The 20,115-nt window shown below is 24.3% G+C and overlaps 4 protein-coding genes across 9 annotated transcripts; all 4 read right to left on the reverse strand.

The window, feature by feature from the left end:
- Positions 1–263: 263 nt before the first annotated feature.
- On the reverse strand, positions 264–1,354 carry LOC124427386 (ER membrane protein complex subunit 4). Its single transcript, XM_046970262.1, has 3 exons — positions 1,143–1,354; positions 615–886; positions 264–539 (listed from the first exon to the last, which is right to left on the reverse strand). Exons 1-3 carry the CDS (start codon positions 1,199–1,201, stop codon positions 343–345), a joined length of 528 nt encoding a protein of 175 aa, XP_046826218.1. The 5' UTR covers positions 1,202–1,354; the 3' UTR covers positions 264–342.
- Positions 1,355–2,268: 914 nt separating this feature from the next.
- Positions 2,269–6,854, reverse strand: LOC124427435 (protein fem-1 homolog B). Of its 4 annotated transcripts, none has more exons than XM_046970352.1 (12): positions 6,535–6,854; positions 5,996–6,158; positions 5,590–5,764; positions 4,471–4,688; positions 4,046–4,386; positions 3,797–3,957; positions 3,570–3,730; positions 3,344–3,487; positions 3,035–3,264; positions 2,835–2,951; positions 2,632–2,738; positions 2,269–2,504 (listed from the first exon to the last, which is right to left on the reverse strand). In XM_046970352.1, exons 2-12 carry the CDS (start codon positions 6,146–6,148, stop codon positions 2,347–2,349), a joined length of 1,965 nt encoding a protein of 654 aa, XP_046826308.1. In that variant the 5' UTR covers positions 6,149–6,158; positions 6,535–6,854; the 3' UTR covers positions 2,269–2,346. The 4 variants fall into 4 exon arrangements, with proteins under 4 accessions (XP_046826308.1, XP_046826307.1, XP_046826309.1 ...); XM_046970351.1 differs by having other exon boundaries at positions 5,996–6,167; XM_046970353.1 differs by having other exon boundaries at positions 5,590–5,718; positions 5,996–6,854.
- Positions 6,855–7,303: 449 nt separating this feature from the next.
- LOC124427436 (GTP-binding protein Rheb homolog) lies at positions 7,304–10,579 on the reverse strand. 3 transcript variants are annotated; one of them, XM_046970355.1, is made up of 7 exons: positions 10,387–10,578; positions 9,734–9,793; positions 9,530–9,648; positions 9,297–9,368; positions 8,842–9,049; positions 8,631–8,760; positions 7,304–8,491 (listed from the first exon to the last, which is right to left on the reverse strand). In XM_046970355.1, exons 3-7 carry the CDS (start codon positions 9,576–9,578, stop codon positions 8,402–8,404), a joined length of 549 nt encoding a protein of 182 aa, XP_046826311.1. In that variant the 5' UTR covers positions 9,579–9,648; positions 9,734–9,793; positions 10,387–10,578; the 3' UTR covers positions 7,304–8,401. The 3 variants fall into 3 exon arrangements, with proteins under 3 accessions (XP_046826311.1, XP_046826312.1, XP_046826310.1); XM_046970356.1 differs by lacking the exon at positions 9,734–9,793 and having other exon boundaries at positions 9,530–9,579; positions 10,387–10,579; XM_046970354.1 differs by lacking the exon at positions 9,734–9,793.
- Positions 10,580–14,720: 4,141 nt separating this feature from the next.
- Positions 14,721–18,019, reverse strand: LOC124427449 (lipase 3-like). Its single transcript, XM_046970383.1, has 8 exons — positions 17,917–18,019; positions 17,016–17,217; positions 16,669–16,783; positions 16,277–16,526; positions 15,499–15,654; positions 15,307–15,391; positions 15,015–15,157; positions 14,721–14,936 (listed from the first exon to the last, which is right to left on the reverse strand). The coding sequence occupies exons 1-8, from the start codon at positions 17,935–17,937 to the stop codon at positions 14,781–14,783; spliced, it is 1,128 nt and encodes a 375-aa protein (XP_046826339.1). The 5' UTR covers positions 17,938–18,019; the 3' UTR covers positions 14,721–14,780.
- Positions 18,020–20,115: the final 2,096 nt, after the last annotated feature.

A 20,115-nucleotide genomic window follows, 5' to 3' on the forward strand; every position in this document is an offset into this window, starting at 1 on the left:
TAGTAAATTATATATTAAAATTACTAAAAAATATTTTATCCAACACATTGTAGATTCCAAAAGTAGATGATCCAAGTATGATACTGGCAAGATTGAAAGAACTTGCAGAAGATCATAAAAAAAAATGACCTTTATATTAATATATTATATGTGATAAATGTAACAATATGTAATATTCTTAATTCATAACAATGTAAAAATATATGTACACATAAACTTGCTCTTTTATATTTCTTTTAATTCATGTTTTAATAAATTATTTATTTAGACTAATACATTATTTATTTAAATAAACATTTTGCAATTACAATTTTTTATTTATCAATTAATAAATATATAATATTAGATATATATAAATCCTCCACCAGAATATTCTACTCTTGCTTGTGGTTCTACAAATGCCAGCCAATCAGATGCGTGTGTTGGTAATAAACCCATTGACTGACATTTGTATAATGCTAAAGCGATGTTTACTAATTGCCCAAAAAAGTATACAAATTTTTGACCAAATGCATGTGTTCCTTCTATCACCTTAAATGCTAAAAATATATATATGATGTTATTGCACTAAACAGTCATCTTTATAAAATAATTACATACTATATTTAACTTACTTTGTTGAAGTGTGAACAATGCTTTGACAGGTCTTATAATTAACATACCAACCATCATAATAGGAAATATGGAAATAGAATTACCAGCCATATACATTATGAATAAATTCATTGGAACTTGTTTAAGAGGTCCTAAAGCTAAATCCCAAGATTTTTTTATTATTAAATGGTTTGAATCTGTTTCTCTAAGGTATTCTACACTCTGAAATAATGCTACTGTAGGAGTATAGCCTGGAGGAGAAGGTATATCTGTATTTTTCTCCTGTTTATTCCTATAAAAATGTATGAAAGTATCCTATTATTATTATTAAAAAATTAAAACATATAGTAAAACGTCTTAATTATAATATAAAATAAATTTATTATTTTTGAAAATTACAATTTCCAATTCAAATTTAAATTATAGCGAACATTGATATTTGTATCATTATATAGTTGATCATTATTATAAAAATAAAATGAAACTTTAAATTTACATAAAAATAATAATATTTACATTTTTGTGAATTGCAAAAATAGGTTACGTACTTGTGAGAAAAATCTAATGCCCATTTCGATTTTTTGAAATTCTGTTTGGTAGTTGCCATTATTTCTTATTATCTTTGTCAAACGTATATATCTTTGTTAAAATAATTTATTAAATTTATAATTAAATAACCTATAATGATAGAACGTAAGATTCAATTGATAACAAATGATTATAAGCTATAGAACAACCATGGTATACGAATACATTGATTGGACAACTGATGTATTTATATTAACTGAACTATCATCATAATTACAAATGAATATAATATTAAAATATAGTAACAGAATATATAGTATAAACTTTTACGAATTCGTTGAATCTATAAATAATATTTCAGTATAAAACATTACGATGCTATACTATTTAATATAAATAAAAATAGAAATAAAGATATGATTGCTTATACAAACTTTCCATTGAATGCAAGGTCAGTTTCCATGAACTAAATCTCTCACGAATATTATATTTACATTACAATATTCCAAATTTGCATGTTTATATATATCAATATTAATAAATTATATCACTTTTAGAGAATAAAGATAAAACATGTACATATTTATCTATTTAATATTAATGTTATCAATACACACGTACGTTATTTTCTTTTAAGAAAAAGAATAAATCATTATTTATAAATATGCATATATTTTATTTGATTATTTATAATCAGGTAACAAACTTAGATTTGTATAATTTAATCAATATTATTTAAGCATTATTATACGAATGCTAATATTATTATTAACATTATCATTAATCTTTTTTACATTCATTGGACTTTACATCATCACAAAATACCGTAAAAATCGTATAATTTTATATAAAGTAAAAATGCTTATCTATAAATGTTTTTCTTATTATATATATATATGTATATATATATATATATATATATATATATATATGTATGTATATATATATGTATATATATATGTATATATATATAAATATATCTTTACAATTACTGTGTAATAGTTGGATGTTGTGTGTGAATTACTATACTAATAAATTATCTATTACTCATCACTTTACTTTACAAGAAGAGGAATAGTCAAAATATGAGAACGGATATACAGGAGATTGTCATGATATAAATATGGATTCATTAATAACACTAACTTCAAATGTTTAGTTGGAATATTTTGCATTATTTTATACAATTGTTCACACGATAAATCAGAGAGATCAAAGAATAAATCAGCCTTGATTAAGACCAGGTCCATGTAATTCTATAAAACTTTCCAGGGAACGTGGTACATTACCACAATAAGATAAATTATACGTTTTTACTGCTTTTGCCGCCATACATTTTAGAGATAACTTTGTATGAGTACGTAGTACTATTTCAGCCACACCTGAAGAAAAATTATAAATATTCTCTAGTCACACATGTATATATATGTGTACGTGTGTGTATATATAAAATATCATTAGCCATTAAAATTATTGTCCATGCACAATGTTATTTTGAGAATAACATACCCGTTGCTACGGATTCATATGGAGTCTTCCCATTACTATTTACAATATCTATATGAGCGCCAGCTTCTATTAGTTCCATGATTATTGAATAAAGAGTCATAAAATCACTATAACGATATAAATTTATGAATCAATTTTTAAGACAATTGTATGATAAAAAAAGGACATTTTTTCTATCAATATATAGATATATATAATCATACCTGGTTGCTTTTTTATAACAAACAATAACATGAAGTGGAGTATTTCTTTCATCATCCATTGCATTAACATCAGCACCACAACGTACTAATAACTTTGCAGTAGCTGCGCATGGAAATCTATAAAATATAATATTTGAATTATTAAATAATTAATTAATCTGTTTAATCTTATGTAAATTAATGCATAAAAGAGAACTTACTTGCATACATCATTCGTATGAAAATCATCAACTGGTGTTTCAGAATTGACAGCAAGATGTAGGAGTGTTTGACCATCCCTCATTTTAACTTGTAATGCACATAACTTGTGTACCAAATAGTGGGCTTTAGAAACATCTGCTTCATTGTAGTTTTTTTCATTTAATGTCATCAATTTTGTTAAAATTGTTAAAATATATAAAGTTGTTGTAATATTTGATTCTATCTCTTCCTAAATAAAAAACTTCAGATGTACATAAGTACTTTAAATTGATGCAGTAAACAAAATAAATTACTTTTGTTATACCTACAATACATTGATCAATACCATCCATAGGATCTGGATTTTGCATTTTACTTTTATTACGTCCCAATTCTGTAACACATGCTTCTAATACGTTTATAACTTGAGAAAAATCAAGATCTACTCCAACGTGAATCATTTGAGAGAAAACCTATAAATTATTTATAGACATTTCATATATTCCAGATATTATTTTCAAATAGATTCCCATGTATCTTTGTAAATTAACCCACCTGTGCAAATCGAAGAAGATCTTTCACAGCAGATACATTATTTAATTGTCTTAATTTTAATGCATGAAGCCATAAATCAATACATCTATCAAACCTTGCATTATCTGCAAAAACAGCACCTCTAAATATTATAGGATGTGGTAATTCTGGATTGTTACATCCTAAAAAATATTTATTTATCACATTTCGAGTAAAATTAAATATATATATATATTTTTTTTTTATACCTAGTATTCTTTCCCGAATTGCAAGAGACTCCATGTGAAGTGCATTGGGATTGTTTTTAATATTTTCTAATTTTTCTAATGTATCACATTCCTTCCAATTTTCATATGCTTTTACTGTTTCACCTAATTCTTTATACACAACATCATTAGGATCACTATATCTATAATTATACAAAAATATAATAAATTAAATTTAAAATAAAAAATAAATTAAAACGTCAGATTAAGAAGAGAATAAATATTTCATACCTTAATTTCATTGCTTTGTGCAAATACATATATGCCAATGTTAAGTTATACGAATCTTTATCATTTGCATAAGATGCCCCAAGTAATTCATAAGCATCAATTACTTCCCGTTTTGTTACCTCTGTACGAGCTGCCAAACACTCTACTACAGGTGTACGCGTTCGTTCAGCAGCTGCTATCAAAGGTGTCACACCACTCAAATTTTTTGTTATTTTTGTACCATAACTTAATAATTCAGAAACTATTTGTGTATGACCACACTCTGCTGCAAAATATAATGCTGTTCCACCACAAAGAGCTTTTTCATTAGGATCTGCATTATTTTTCAATAGAAAATTCACCTTCAACATACATGAGTAATATATAATGTATTAGCGTTCATTAATTATTAAAACAGTTTAGATAATTCTTTAAAATATACTAACAATATCTAAATGTCCTTTGTATGCTGCAATCATCAAACATGTATTATTGAATTTATTAGATATGTGTATGTTTGCACCATGGTCTATTAAATATTTAACAATATCCAACCGTCCCTCAAAGCATGCAGCTCGAAGAGGAGTAGAATTAGTTTTGGTTGGATGATTTACATCTGCTCCAGCTTTAACAAGAGTTTTTACAACATTTAAATGACCTGCCCCTGAAAAATAAAATATTTAATAATTAATTTTAGTTAATACATTAGAATGTGTTAATATTTGTGTTAAGATTTTTTGTTAACAAGAAATATTATTCAATAAAAAAAAAGGTTTAGTTATGCTGAAATACATTAATCAAAATTAAATTATTACCATACCTTCTTTAATAAGGTACTATGACTTCATCAATAGAGCCTTTTAGCCAGCGGTTTCAATTAATTACTTACAAAAAGCCATTTGAGTGTTTTGAGGAAGTTTCGTTTGCCATGTTTTCTCCATTTTTATCCTGAAACTGTACAGTAAGCTACACTGGATGAACATAAAAAAAGGACAATAAATAAAACATTTATAAAAAATGCCACGATTTGTTATATTAGTTTGCTTCTGTTTATCAATATGTAAAAAAAAACTTTTTATATATACATACATGTATTATAATATTAATAATTTTAAATAAAACATTTTCTCTTTTTTAAGGACATACTTAAAAGTATTTATGAAAAATATAGTCACAACATTGTGCAATATCATGTAAATGTGGCATTAATTTATATTATTATATTTATAACTATAAAATACATATAGTATACTGTACTGTTTCAGTAAGAAATGGAAAAATCAGGGCTGCTATGTGCTTGTTAAATTTTACTCAAATAATTTTTTCAAAAGTTATTTAAACAATTCACAACAGTTAATAGAGAAATAACGTATTTTTTTTTTCATACTCTTGCATTGAAATACTTAGTTGATAATTGACAAAGATTATTAAATTTAATGTTATATATTGAATGATTAGTTTTAAAATATAAATTACAATATATTTACAAATTCACTACAATCATTGAAACCTACAATAACATAAATAAAAATTAATTAAATATTTTATGATAGACAATATCATACCTGCGGCACACCAAAGGGCAGTAGCTCCATCAATAACATATCCATCAAATTTGACGATTCCTTCTTGTTCCAGATCAGGCTTAAATTTATCAATTAACATCTTCACAACCCTGTCATGTCCGTATCGTGCTGCAATTATTAAAGATGTACATCTTTGTCCATCTTCCAAAACTTTCTGTAAATATGGCATTAAAATATTCATAAAAACTATTATTATATTACATTATATATATATATATATATATATATATATATATATATATACACATGTTTAGAATATATAGAACATATTTTATTAATAATTTCATTGTTTCATAAGTAAAAAATATACAAGTATCAGAATTTTTATAATGTATTTTATAAATATTTATAACTATTATATCGATAAAATATATGAAATATTTACCTGATTAATAAGATAATCAATATGTCCGGGTGGTTTATCACTAAGAAGACCATACAATACAATTGCCATTCCATCTCGTGCAGCGTAATAAACTCTTTTAATCAATGATGTTGAAAGTTCTGTATCTTCTTGTGCAGTCTCAACAGCACCCATTTTCGTTAATCTATTTGAACTCATAAAATATATTTTTTCAATTACGTAGTAAAAATATCACTCCAGTTTCTAACAACGTAGAGCCGTAACCTCAAAGCTCGTATGTTTGTTTCTGTTTATAAGAATCAACGCACAAGAAATACATGGATTAGTTCTACGGACAACTATTTTAAGAACCGTTACACACAAAAATATATCGATCCTAATGTTATAAAAATAGCGATGACTTGCACTTTTGCGATAGAGAATTGGTTTCTCTTAACAAAGACCTGATTTGTTGCTTATAAAATAGTACTCGTTAGTACTCATATTACACTGAACAATTAAAAACTCACAATACAAAGTTTATACGATTATTAATAATTAATATTCTTATTAGTATTTACTTTTTATCATGGGTTTATATCCATAATAAATTTGATCAAATAACGTTGGAATATTATTTTGGAGATTCCTTTTTAATATACCCCTATTCGAACTACTACACGCTACACAAACACGTATTGACACAAGTTAGTCCTCTCTTTTTTTTATATTGATGAAAATACACAATTGCACATAAATATCTTAATTCCTTTAATATTTCTTTTTAAATTTATTTATCATATATTCCTTTGACATTGTAACGTTCATTTATAAATGTACTATCTTAAGTCATGTAGGTCTACTCAAATCTACGATTGTTACGTATTTCAAGGATAAAATGTCGACGTATATATGGATATGTATTTGATTATATTCATATCTTTTTATTAAATACAATCTTCTCATTGTTTTTATTATGTCTATTACGTTTTTTATGTATGATTAAATAAAAAAAAATAAATAAATAAATTAATAGAATTTATGACACAGATAGATAAAATATTGATATTATTATTATTGATTAAGAGACAAAAAATCGAAATTGACTAAATAATCGTGACTTCATAAATTTGAAATTAATCTTTTTAATTCTTTTTTCTATTAATAAATACTATCACATGTGAAATAATTGGGATATAGGAGTGAGAGACTGAGGTTACAAAGTTTTTAATATTATCATATAAAAATATATAAAAGTAAGGAAAATTGAATAATAATATAATTTTAATAAATTTAATATTATCCGTATATTTTTAGAATACGAAAGGTATTAGTAATACAATCATGCTATAAAACTATTTAAGAATGTTTATTTTTAATATACCATGAAATTAGCATGTATAATACACATATATTAAATTTATTAATAGAGCTGCACAATTAATATGTATTGAATTAATATGTAATATAGCTATTTCCTATATTACGAAAGAGGATTCTATAAAAATCACAAATATATTTGACAATATAATTTACAATCCAACTTAATAAAGCACTGGTATCGATATAGCACTTCGATATGAAATCAAGTGTGTAGAACTAATAGTAATTTATATATCTAGTATGAATTTCGAAAAGAAAATTGTATTCATGTATACAATACTCCATTCTAGCAAGAATCTTATATTGTAGGAACACTTACGGCCAATAAATGTACATAATTACAAATTATGGACGTACATTATTACATATACCCATAATCACAATTAATTTGATAAATAAATCAATAATTAAAATTGACTGATAAAATTTTGACTACTTTGCTAGTCAAATTTTAGTAAATTTTTTTATGGCCAAAATAAAATTATTTGAAAATTTACAAATACATTACTGTGTAAAACGAAGAGAAATATCATTACTTTAAAAAAAAAAAAGAACATTTATAGAGAATTTTATCAGAACATTTGGTTTCTTTATGAATATCTATTAAGTAAATATTTCATTTATTCATATTTTTTTCTTTTTTTTCTTCTTTTTGTTTCTTTTTTTAAATAACATGTGCATTGTAATTATTATAAGAGATTATACTAATACATAAAAAGTAAAATACAATTGAACATATTATGAAAGCTTTACGTGATTGTTAGATTACTTATAATTTGAAACTGAAGATCTGATCATCAGGAATTAGTACTAAATGATAAACTATGATCGTTCAAATTAATTTCTTTGTACATATTTTGATGTATGTTTAACATGTCATTTTAAAAATAGATAATTTCTTAATGTGTTCTATTCATACAGCACATAAGAAATGATGATCATGTTAAATGCATCATCATATACTTGATATTTTAATTTATGATTAACAAGTCTATGAAAATGCATTTTAATAAGTTTAATACGTTAATGTTATACTACAGCGATAAATCTAACTAGCTACCTGGCTCAAGAAATAACACAACTTGATTTTTCTTGTACATTTCCATCAGCCTTTTCAATTTCAATCAATAATGTGTGAAAAATATCAGCAACAGACTAAAAAATAATAAATAAATTATAAGTAAAAATACTTATAATTAATTACTTAAATACTTATAAATAATACTTATAAGTAAAAATACTTATAATTTATATTAAAACATGTTTCAATAATTATTACATTAAACAAATATACCTCATTTTGTTTTGCACTGGTTTCTAAAAATGCTGCATGCCAAGCGTCTGCTAACTGTTTACCTTGTGCAGTTGTTATCATTCTGTCTACATACAAATCAGTTTTATTGCCAACCAATACAATTGGAACACTAAAATTATTATATTATTATTATTATTATTATTTATACCAAAACATTGTTATCATTACTTATATAAAAACATCAACATACTGGACTTTTCCTGTAATATCAAGTAGCTTATCATAAATAATTTGTACAACTTCAAAACTTTTTGCACTAGTTATACTATAAACCAAAACATAACCATGGATATCCATTGAATATTGAGTTGGAAATATGCTATATTCATCTTGACCTGCAGTATCCACTAGTTTAACCTCATAATCTTGACTATTTACTCGTGTACTTTTGGTAAATGCTATAACATACAAATATCTAATTTTATAAATAAACAAAATATATACTATGATAAGCAAGAATATGCCTTGTATAAAGAATATAAGAACATCAAAATTTAATAATGTCACTTTGAATATTTAATGCTGAAATAAAGCATAAAAGTAGAATATATAAAAGACACATACGACATATGCACGCAACACACGTTAACAATGCATAAGGTAAATTGAAAATAAGACAAAACATAATAAAAAGATACTTCTTACTATTTTCTATCGTAGGGTCATATGAATCCACAAATTGTCCCTCGACAAATTGTATGCTTAGTGATGATTTTCCTGTAAGATCAAAATGATTATTGTATTAATGTTAAGAAATAAGATTTGAAATAATATATTAGAAATTATCAAAATTATCTATATATTTATATACAATTAAATGGCACATTGATATAATTAATTGATTTTTTTTTAAAGAATATTTTCTTTCTTTCTCTTACCTACTGATCTATATCCCATAATAGCTATTTTCCTCTGTTTTGGTGGCATTCTTTAGCATTCATAAACAGAAAAATGTTATATATACTTCGTAAAAAAAAGTGCATACTCCAGTTAAAATCTGAAATCATAATATAAAATCTTCATATAAAAGTATATGTCTTTAGATTTAAGCGACGGGTTGCTAATTCTGCATAATCTCTTACTTTCATATGTCTAGAGATATTTAGTACATTTTCCATACTTTTAAATCCTGCACTTTTCACCTAAGATTGATGAAATATAAACAATATAAAGTTGTTAAGTAAAGTGACGAAGTAATTTTAGTATTTATAATATTAACTCTCTTCTCTATTTCATTTTTTTTTAAATTATTTGCTTAATTCTTATATAACTTTTCAATTATAATCATTAATGTACGCGTCACAATACAAACATATATAAATTTTGTTGAAATATTTCATCCTTGTAAAATTATAAAGACAAGAACAATTGTAAACTTTATATTAAATTTTTTATAAATATTGGTTAATATATTTTCAATATTAGAGTAATTTAATAAAATATTACTTTTTTTATTCTCATGATTTCAATATTCTTGTAAACAATAAGAGAAAATATATATATATATATATATATATATATATATATATATATATAATTAAAAGATAAAAATATACAATCTTTTTATATGGGATAACAACGTGATAGAAATTAAAGGTTGTGAATGCATGCATGAAAATAATATCGATTTATTATTTTGTTTTATGAAATAATTATTTCAAGGATAACATAAACATGAACGAAATGTATATAAATCTGTCTATATATTGAATATCGTTTATAAAAAAAAACGTACTTAAGTTTTTAATATTCCCATACAACCTCCTATCTTCATAAATTTATGATTTGCACAGCTTATCCTATAATGAGAAAGAAACTGCACATATTAAAGCACAAACACAATAAACAATATTACTTCTCTTATTTAGTTTACTACTACGCATAGTTTAATATAGTACTCAACGCGAAAGAAAGATTGAGTAAAGTAAGCTTTACATTTGTCGACAAGTTATACACCTAAAGGCTTTCGCCATGTTTTTGATACGTTAAATTTGTATATAGATTCCTAAATACCAATAGGAATGTAATGTTAAAGAGCACTCTGTTGATAGAGCAATGATAATGGTGAAAACTCAAGGCTACAAAAGTAAGAACCAATCACAAGTTTCATAACACAAGGAAATTAAATTAAACAATTAAAATACAAGTTTTATTTATAACAGATTTAATTGGACATACGATTAATCAATAGCATTTATTACAGCAATCTAATTTCCTCTGAAATATAATAAAATGTATATTAAATATAATAAATTGTATTAATTTGTAGTTTAAAGAATAAACTATTTTATTATATGAATAAACAATATTCATATTTTTAATGTACAAATTTTTATTGTTACAAATGTTTAACAACAAAATTTTTACAATTATTTGTGAAAAATTTTAATAGCAAATAATGAGGAAATATTTATTCAATAAATATTTATTCTTCTGTTTTGGTGGCATTCTTTAGCATTCATAAATAGAAAAATATTATATATACTTCGTAAAAAGAAGTGCATACTCCAGGTAAATTCTGAAATCATAATATAAATTCTTGATATAAAAGCATATGTCTTTAGATTTAAGTGACGGATTGCTTAAATAAATATTTATTCAATAATTATTATTCCATGAATTGAATAAAACTTATTTGAAAAAATTATTTAATGCATCGAATATTAACTTTCAGCTAACAGCCTTCAACTTTCAGCTAGTAGTGGGTAAAAGTAAAAATCTTTAAAAAGTAAAATATTTAAATTACGTAATGTCAATTATCGTATTTCATTATGAGATGGTGTTGTATATGGAAATGTTCAGATATTAATAGAAATAAAAAATATTATATAGTAAAAATTCTTGATATAACAAAGCGTATAGACTTATAATAAAATTACAATAAATCACATCAAGTTGTATAACACAATAAATATAGTCCGTTAAAATTAATATCTACATTTTTATTAGTTGAAATTTAATTAAAATTTCTTAAAGATAAACTTATTTTTACACTTACTTTTCGTACACTGCATACGAAAAGCAGTAGGAGAAAGTACATGAGAATTGCTGTCGAATGTGTCCAAGGCAATAGATTAGTTGAATAGAAAGAATAAAAATCAAAAATTCAAAAAAAAATATATATTATGTATATATTTCATGGGTGTATGTATACATATAATGCGTATACGTGATCTGCGTATTCAATATACAGTTCATTAGAAGTAATATCTAACTTTTTATATATTACTTGAAATTTAATTAAAATTTCTTAAAAATAAACTTACTTCTATACACTCTATAAAAAAAATAGCAGAAAGTTCATGATAGTTATTATCGAATGAGTCTAAGTTAAATAAAAACCGGACAAAATTCAAGAATATTATTAGTATAGAATAAAATTAAGTTTATTAATGTATGAAATATATGTACATATGATGACACACCTATAATCCATATATATGATGCATTTATGCTATATATATTAAAGTTTGATATGAAATATGTACAATGAGATTGATAAACCACAAATGATTAAATCAAGTTTATAAAATATCATATATAATGTAAATGAGAAGCTACTTAATAAAAACTGGAATTAATGAAGCCGAAAAGTCTGAAAGGTTTCGATCGGTCTGTTTACTGTACTTTCACCTAAATTCTCCGAATAAAGTGTGTAAATACACACACATAACATATAAACATATATATATATATATATATATATATATATATCCTAGATATATCCTTACATATATATATATATATATATCCTAGAATTTTATCACGGTCAACTTCTTCTTGATTTGGCCATTTGTCGGAGAAAGGAAATTCTTAGAAAACCTTTTATTCCTGACCTTGATATAACTCGTTAACAATGTTGATTGGAAATCATTTATTTGGGAATCGATTGGAAGATAATCTACATCAGGAAGTATAGTCTAATTACCTATAATTAACCTGACAATAAAATTTTGCTATTACGAACTCTAAGAGCATAGATGAATTCAAAAGAGTCTTAATTGATAGTGTCGAAATGAGCGGACACTTTCGACACTCTTGCGCAATATATCACCTTGCGTATGACACAATTATATATATATATATATATATATATATATATATATATGTATATAAAATATATATATAATATATATATAATATGTATATATATACAATATTTATAATATAATTGATATATATATATATATATATATATATATATATATATATATTAATCAATTTATTCATTTTGATTTATAATTAAAATATAGTACTCTATTTAAAACTTAAGAGTCACAAAGCCATTGAAAGTTTTATTAATCGATAGTATGAAATTAGATAGGTATTTTCTCATTTGCCACTTCAAATAGATTTTTACCCAACTCACACACTTGTTATCGCATTCACAATGTGAATCAAGATTATATAAGAAATAATTATATAAAAATAAAATAGTAAATAAATAATATTTCTATCTTTATAAAAATTTTAAGATACGTTTAACCGTTTAATTAATATCATAAATATCATTATTCCAATTGTTATCGTTCTTTGTCTAATTTTACTTTAATGCTATATTTATTTCGATTTATAGGTATTCATACAATCAGTATACTTCTATAAACATGTCCTTATCGCGATTACATTTATTTTTAAATAATAGATACAACGTGATTCTAATCATTTGCTTTCCTTTATTTATCTTAATATAGCTTACAAGTTTTACAGTTATATCTTTTGAATGTTTTCCTTTTTTTATTATTATTAAACCATACAGAAGATGTGTAATATAAATTTATAATTTGAGATCGTGTGATTTGAATAATACGCTTTTTAATATAATATAAGTTCCAGAAATAAACGTTACAGATTGCTTTAACTATTCTTATTCAATAGGTCTTCAGTTGCTGATCGCACGCAGTGCAATCTTAGATGTCAATGTTTGTGCGAAATAGTTTAATTGTTTTGCAACCGAATAGATTGCTTTAAAAAAAAATAAAATAAAATCGCGAATTAGAATCAGTGTTGTTCGCCGATTAGAATTTTTCGGTCGTTTTAATAAATCAATAAATAAGAATTTATGTTATATTCTTGTTAAAACCATTTCTTTACCGCGTTATTAGAATCATTAACACATTTCCGACCAATTCACGATTTCGTAGCTATAAATCTTGTAATGGTTGAAAATGTGAATTTAAAAATTCTTCCTCTTCATCTTAATCAACGAATTATTCTATCCATTTCGAAAGGGATGATACGATTGTTTTTGAGCCATCTCAGAACTTCTTAAGTAGTAAGCGCAAAAATTTAAAGTTCCTTCAACGCCTATCATGCCGAGAATGAAAGGTCCATATCGGAACAAGTTACTAGTTGCATTCGCAGATGTATTTTGTTCAAAACTAAGAAAAGTGATCATAAATAAGACCTTTGGTATTACAGCCCGCTTAGGCCTAGTTTATAAGTTAATTATTTTTGGCATAGGATTTTCAGTGCTTATTATACTAATACTCGTTTCTTTCCCCATGCTTTCCTCCCATGCCAAGTGTTACTCGTGTTGGTGAGAAACAGTGTGGGTTTACTTTTGATTTAAGTTTTCTTTTTATTTTTCGTTTCTAAATGAAGATGTAGATAGATTATTTTATTATTTAATGTATTTATTATTATATTTGTTTTAAAATTATATACATAAAGTTTCAGATATGGGCCGTATACATATATACATCGATACAAAGAATTGAGAGAAGAAATAGAGTTTTCTTATGCTGTTTTAGTTTATTCTTTTTGCTATGAAGTTATACATGATATTGAATGAACAGCTTTTTAGCACAATCACAGATTGTATATTGAGTTTAGAAACATTCTGTATATTTCTTTTTTCGATGAAGATAAAAATAAAAATGGTTGAAGAAAATATTGTCTACGATATAGAAAAAGTTAATTTTTAGAAATAGTGATGTTATTTTTACAAATAAAACTCATTTTCTTTTTTGGTTTTTTTTCTTTTTGTTGTTTTTTTAACAGAAACATATTTTTCTTATAAGTGTACTTTTAAGATCGTGTATTCAAGATATTGATAAAAGAAATATATGTCTTTAATTAGAATTATACTCTTTATTTTACAAGAAATTTCGAAATGTTAATTATTATTTATTGCAAATAATGTTTCAATAAATCTATAATACGATCGTTCAGTAACTCTTTTACATTTCTGGCGGTTATGAAATCTATGTGAGTAAAATGATCGTATGGTACAACTTCAAATAATTGAAGATTTGGTAACTTTTTGTACAGTTCGACCAAAAACTACAAAATAATAAGTAAAGATTTATTATTATAAAAAAAAGTGTGTTAAATACACACTAAAATAAAATTAAGAATAACCTTATCTGGTACGAGTATATCATTTTTTCCGTATATCAAGGCCACTGGTGCTGATATTTTTGTTAAGTTGTATTCAAGTGGTACTTTTTGTTTATATAGTTTCATATTATGTTCATATCCGTAGTCATAACTTTGAAACTTTTCTAAAAAACATAATAATAATATAATTATAAAATAAACATAATCATTTTAATTAAAAATAATGATGTTGGAAATGTGCATTAAAGTCGAATTAATGCATATCGTTATATTAAAGTATAGATACTGTACATAGATTACAAGATAATTTTACCTGTCATGATATTTTGAATGTAATGATAATAAATATTGAAAGAACCACCTGATGGATAATAGTTAATAAACTTATATATTTCTGACTGTGCGTGCATGCGTGTTTTGTGTATGTGTACATATACAAAAAAAAATAAATCAATTAGTTGTGTTTCATAATTATTATCAAATATTCAAATTATATTTGACTTACGGGTTTATTTTGAAAAGGATCTGATCCAAACAATGCAAAAATTAATGGAACACATAAAGATTGCAAAATAAATTTATAAGAACAAGCTGCTATCAATGATTTATTTATAATTGATTTAGGTATTATACCATACATTTCTCCTGATTCTAATAAAAACTGAAAAAAAATTAATTAATTAACACGTTGACTGCAACGTCACCCATATTCGGATGACAGTAGAATTTCTAATTAGGTCAAAGAAGCGTCACCCGTATTAGTGTGACGCTTCTTTGACTACTTGCGAAGGATATTCGTATGTGTTTGAAAAGATATTTCTCAGAGGAAATAACAAAATTATTGAATATTAATTAATATAAACTATATTTATTAATATAAACTATTATTATAAAAATAATACGAAAATAGTTTATTAAGAAAATTATGTAGAATGTAAAATTTTAAAACATTCTATACAAAGCTGAGGTTTATTAAAAAATTTTTAATAAAAAAAATTAAAAAAATTTTTTTTTTTCTATAAAAAAAAATTGTTTAATAAAATTTTTTTTTAACTTTTATTATTTTTCACGGTACGCGTGGCCTGAAGGAGATTTTACTGAAAACGCGCGTGGCAGTCAACGTATTAATTAATTAAGTAAAATAATTTTATTTTTGAATTTATTTGGAAAATATATTGTTTTTATATAACGAAAAAAAAAAGAAAAATCGTTAAAAAAGAATGTGTCAATTTTATTTATAATATGTAATATTTTGTGTATTATATTTTATTTATCTCCTTTACCTTGGATATTGAACTGTATGTCATTATAAATTTCATTAGTGGAGACATAATATCTTTCTTCCAGTATGCAGTAGGTGCCAAACTTATAACTAAACGTATTTTTTCATTATAATCTGGCTTCATTGATAATAAAACATATGATACTGTTGTTCCCATCGAATGTCCAATAAAATAAAGTTTTTCTGATTTTGTATAATTAAGAATATAATCGATAATTGCTGGAACATCGTAAATTGCAATTTCGTGATAACTGTAAAAAAATGTTTAATTTTTTTTATTTTATTATTGAACAATAAAAAATTTGCCTAAAGACGAAAGATTAATTGCATTTTTTCTTTTTTTATAAATTTATTTTGTTATTCATTATCATTTATCAAAATGATAGGATTTACCTAAATTGCATAAATTCTTTATCCTTCGATGAAAATTTTACATGAGTTTGACCGTATATATTTCCTCGAGCATTTCCCAGCCATACATCAAATCCAGCATCCGCAAGTGAACACGCTATTACAATAAATAATTATATTATACAATGAATATTAATGATTAGTGATTTAAATAACCTTCCTATAACAAGATTTATTTGTATCGTCTTATGAAATATTACAAAGTAATACTAATTAGGCAAATGCGTTTTATGTTATATTGAAAACATGTTCTCAGAATATCATATTGTAGAGTTGTGTGTGCGCGCATGCGTGACTGTGTAAATATCATTATTATTGAAAATATTTACGAAGACTTCTTTTAGAGCCATATAAAATCCAATAATCGGATGAAGCAAATGCACCGGGTTGCATCAATATTATTGGTCTTATTTTATAGGTAATATTTGATACGGGACTATAAGGTATTCTATGAAACAATATAGTATAGCCATCTTCTGTAACAACCGTATGTTCTTCCGCAAAATATCCATTCTGTTTAGCTAATTCTATCTGAAATTAATTGATTTGTCATTTACTCCTTTATATGTTGTAATACATATAAATTGAAAAAGAAAATATAATATATTATTATAAAAATAAGTGATTTACTTACAAAATCTGAAGTAACATTATTTAAATATGGATTTTTTATAAAAAAAAATTTTTGAAATATTGAAAATGGTTTAATTTTGAGTCCAAAAAATATTGATAAAATTATTACTATCCACGTTGACAATTTCATTCTTTTTTTTTTTTATTTATATTGATTTATACAATTTTTAAACCTGTAAGCAATTATATATAGTTTTTTGTAAGCATTTTAGATCGTATTTTTAATTGTTCTAATATATATATAAACTACTATCTGAGATTACGCTAAAATACTAAGATAAGGTGTACATGTGTAACGTAAATAGAAACACTATAAAAGTATGCAAGCATTGTACAAAACTTTAAAAAGCGTCTTAATATTTGTATTAAATGTGAAAAATTTAATCGTACCATAAATTATGCTACGATAAATTGTTTCGTAAAAAGAATCCGTCGTTGAAAATTTCACATAATGAATAAATATAATATAAATAGTGGGTTCAAAAAAATAAGAGAAAGCACTTTTTATTGTATATGGTGAATTAATTTCGAAACAGGACAGTGATATAATCAGTGATGAATGACAAAGATAGCAGATCAGAAAGACTATGTACTTACAAAAATAATATGTATTTTCATTAAACAGTCCAGATATAAAATACCACAAACAGCACAAAACTTAATTGACGAGATAGAATGCCAGAGTAGTCGTTTTAATACCTGCTATGGATCTTGGGAAGAGAGAATATATGGGAAGAGAGATTTGTTTCAATTAATAACTAAATCTCATTGGTTCTAATTTTCCCTCTCCCTGTGTCCTCGTTAATTTTCTTAGTGTGGTATCTGGATAATTAATACATGAGATTTAATAGATTATTGATTATATTTTTTATTATTATTCGATAGTTGATTCTTGGTTTATAATTTACTCTGCATTGCAAATTAACCAGTTTAACAGGTCAAACAGGATTTAGAGAATATGTATGTATGTATATATTCTCATATATATATATATTTTTTTTTTATATATAATTATATATATATATATACATCGTTTTTGTTGATTTTTTTCGTTTTGTTTGAATAATAAATGTTTGTTTGAATAACAAATTGTTAAAACTGCTTCATTAAATCTAATAATCGATCATATAATAGTGCTTTTACATCGTTCGCTATAATAAAATCAAAATGAGAAAAACACTCGTACGGCACTGCTTCGCACGTGACGACATTAGGTAATTTTTTGCTCAATTCAACTGCATCCTAGATAAAATTGGATAGGTAAATAAATGTTTTTAGATAATCTGTCTAATTCTTTTAAGAAAGTATAACAAAATTTAACTTACTTTGTCATTCGTTAATACATCATTAATTCCATAAAATAATGCTAATGGAGCAATTATTTTCTTCATGTCATAAACCGGAGGATTTACTTTTTTATAGTGAATAAGATTACCTTCGTACCCATAATCATAAGCTTCGAAATTACCTTACAATAAATACGATAAAATATATATATATAAATATTTTATTTATTGTAAAATTCAAAAAGGATATTGTAATAATAATAATAACAATTATTATAGAAAAAAAAACAAAAAATGCACCTGTTATATAATTTTGATAATAGTGGAATAAACTTTGAGTTGATACGCCAGCAGGTACATAATTCATGAAATATGGTATCAGTGACTGTAAATGAGATATTTATGTAAATTTAATGAACGATCACATTTAGTTACAAATATATTGTATTATGTATAAAGATATAAAAAATATTTATTAAAAAAATATCTAGTAAAAAATATCTATTATGCATATGTGCGTGCGTGCATATTATTGAGAACATTATTAGCTTACGGTATTTGTTTGCACAGTATCACGTCCTGAAACTAAATACAATATCGATGCACATATTGAGTGGAAAATCGATTTCTCGTTACATAATTTGGCACCCAATAATTTCATTATTTTTGATTGTGGTAAGATGTCATAAATCCTCTCTCCTTCTAATATTCTCTAAAAAAGATTTTTTATTTACACAAACAATAATACATATACACACATGTAGGTATATAAATAATTATTATATGTTTACAAAATAAATGCATCTGCGCAATTAATATTTACCTTTATTTTTGGAACGTCTTTTATGATACGTTCTAAGCCTGGCGGAAATTTGTGTTTAAAGTAAGAAACTGGTGCTAAGCTTATAACTAATCTCACTTTATCATTATAACTCGGTTTCATGGACAACATAACGTAGGAAACCGATGTACCCATAGAATGTCCTATGTAAAATAATTTCTTCGATCCTGTATAATTAAGAACATAGTCGATGTATTGAGGAGTATCATGTAAACCAATATCGTGGTAGCTGTTGAACGGAAATAATTACATACATATACATATACATATATATAAAAGAAATATATATTAAATATACAAAAAATATATAAAATTTGTATATCTACACGAATATATAAATATATTGTATACACAAAAATTAAAAAATTAAAAAATACGATACAAATTTTATCACGTACAAAAAATTATTATTGTTTGATTGTAATGAAATAATATAAAATCGTTAAAAAGATTGTCGATAGTTTTTAGTACTATACAAAAGATGATGCTCGACAGAAATATACTAAATATTTTATTCCTTCGAAATGAAGAGGTAGATATTTCAAATAATTAAAATGGTCTTTTTAAGACTTATAAAATTTTTACCTAAATGATATCGACTAATGCTTATTTTGTTTTTACCTGAATTCCCAAAATTTTCGATCGTTTGTCGTCAAATTGACATGAGAT

The sequence above is a fragment of the Vespa crabro genome, chromosome 10 (genome assembly GCF_910589235.1).
Source record: "Vespa crabro chromosome 10, iyVesCrab1.2, whole genome shotgun sequence".
Classification (NCBI taxonomy): Eukaryota; Metazoa; Arthropoda; class Insecta; order Hymenoptera; family Vespidae; genus Vespa; species Vespa crabro.

Coding starts and splice junctions, on each gene's coding strand:
- LOC124427386 (XM_046970262.1), bottom strand. CDS start 1,201: ATGGCAACTACCAAACAGAATTTCAAAAAATCGAAATGGGCATTAGAT. Junction 887..1,142: donor GCATTAGATTTTTCTCACAA/GTACGTAACCTA, acceptor ACATTTTTATAG/GAATAAACAGGAGAAAAATA. Junction 540..614: donor ATTGTTCACACTTCAACAAA/GTAAGTTAAATA, acceptor ATATATTTTTAG/CATTTAAGGTGATAGAAGGA.
- LOC124427435 (XM_046970350.1), bottom strand. CDS start 6,172: ATGAGTTCAAATAGATTAACGAAAATGGGTGCTGTTGAGACTGCACAA. Junction 4,387..4,470: donor ACAAAGGACATTTAGATATT/GTTAGTATATTT, acceptor TGTATGTTGAAG/GTGAATTTTCTATTGAAAAA. Junction 3,488..3,569: donor ATCTTCTTCGATTTGCACAG/GTGGGTTAATTT, acceptor AATAATTTATAG/GTTTTCTCTCAAATGATTCA.
- LOC124427436 (XM_046970356.1), bottom strand. CDS start 9,578: ATGCCACCAAAACAGAGGAAAATAGCTATTATGGGATATAGATCAGTA. Junction 9,050..9,296: donor TGACCCTACGATAGAAAATA/GTAAGAAGTATC, acceptor TGTATGTTATAG/CATTTACCAAAAGTACACGA. Junction 8,492..8,630: donor CCAGTGCAAAACAAAATGAG/GTATATTTGTTT, acceptor ATTATTTTTTAG/TCTGTTGCTGATATTTTTCA.
- LOC124427449 (XM_046970383.1), bottom strand. CDS start 17,937: ATGAAAATACATATTATTTTT. Junction 16,784..17,015: donor TGGCTCTAAAAGAAGTCTTC/GTAAATATTTTC, acceptor TTATTGTAATAG/CGTGTTCACTTGCGGATGCT. Junction 14,937..15,014: donor ATATACTCGTACCAGATAAG/GTTATTCTTAAT, acceptor ATTATTTTGTAG/TTTTTGGTCGAACTGTACAA.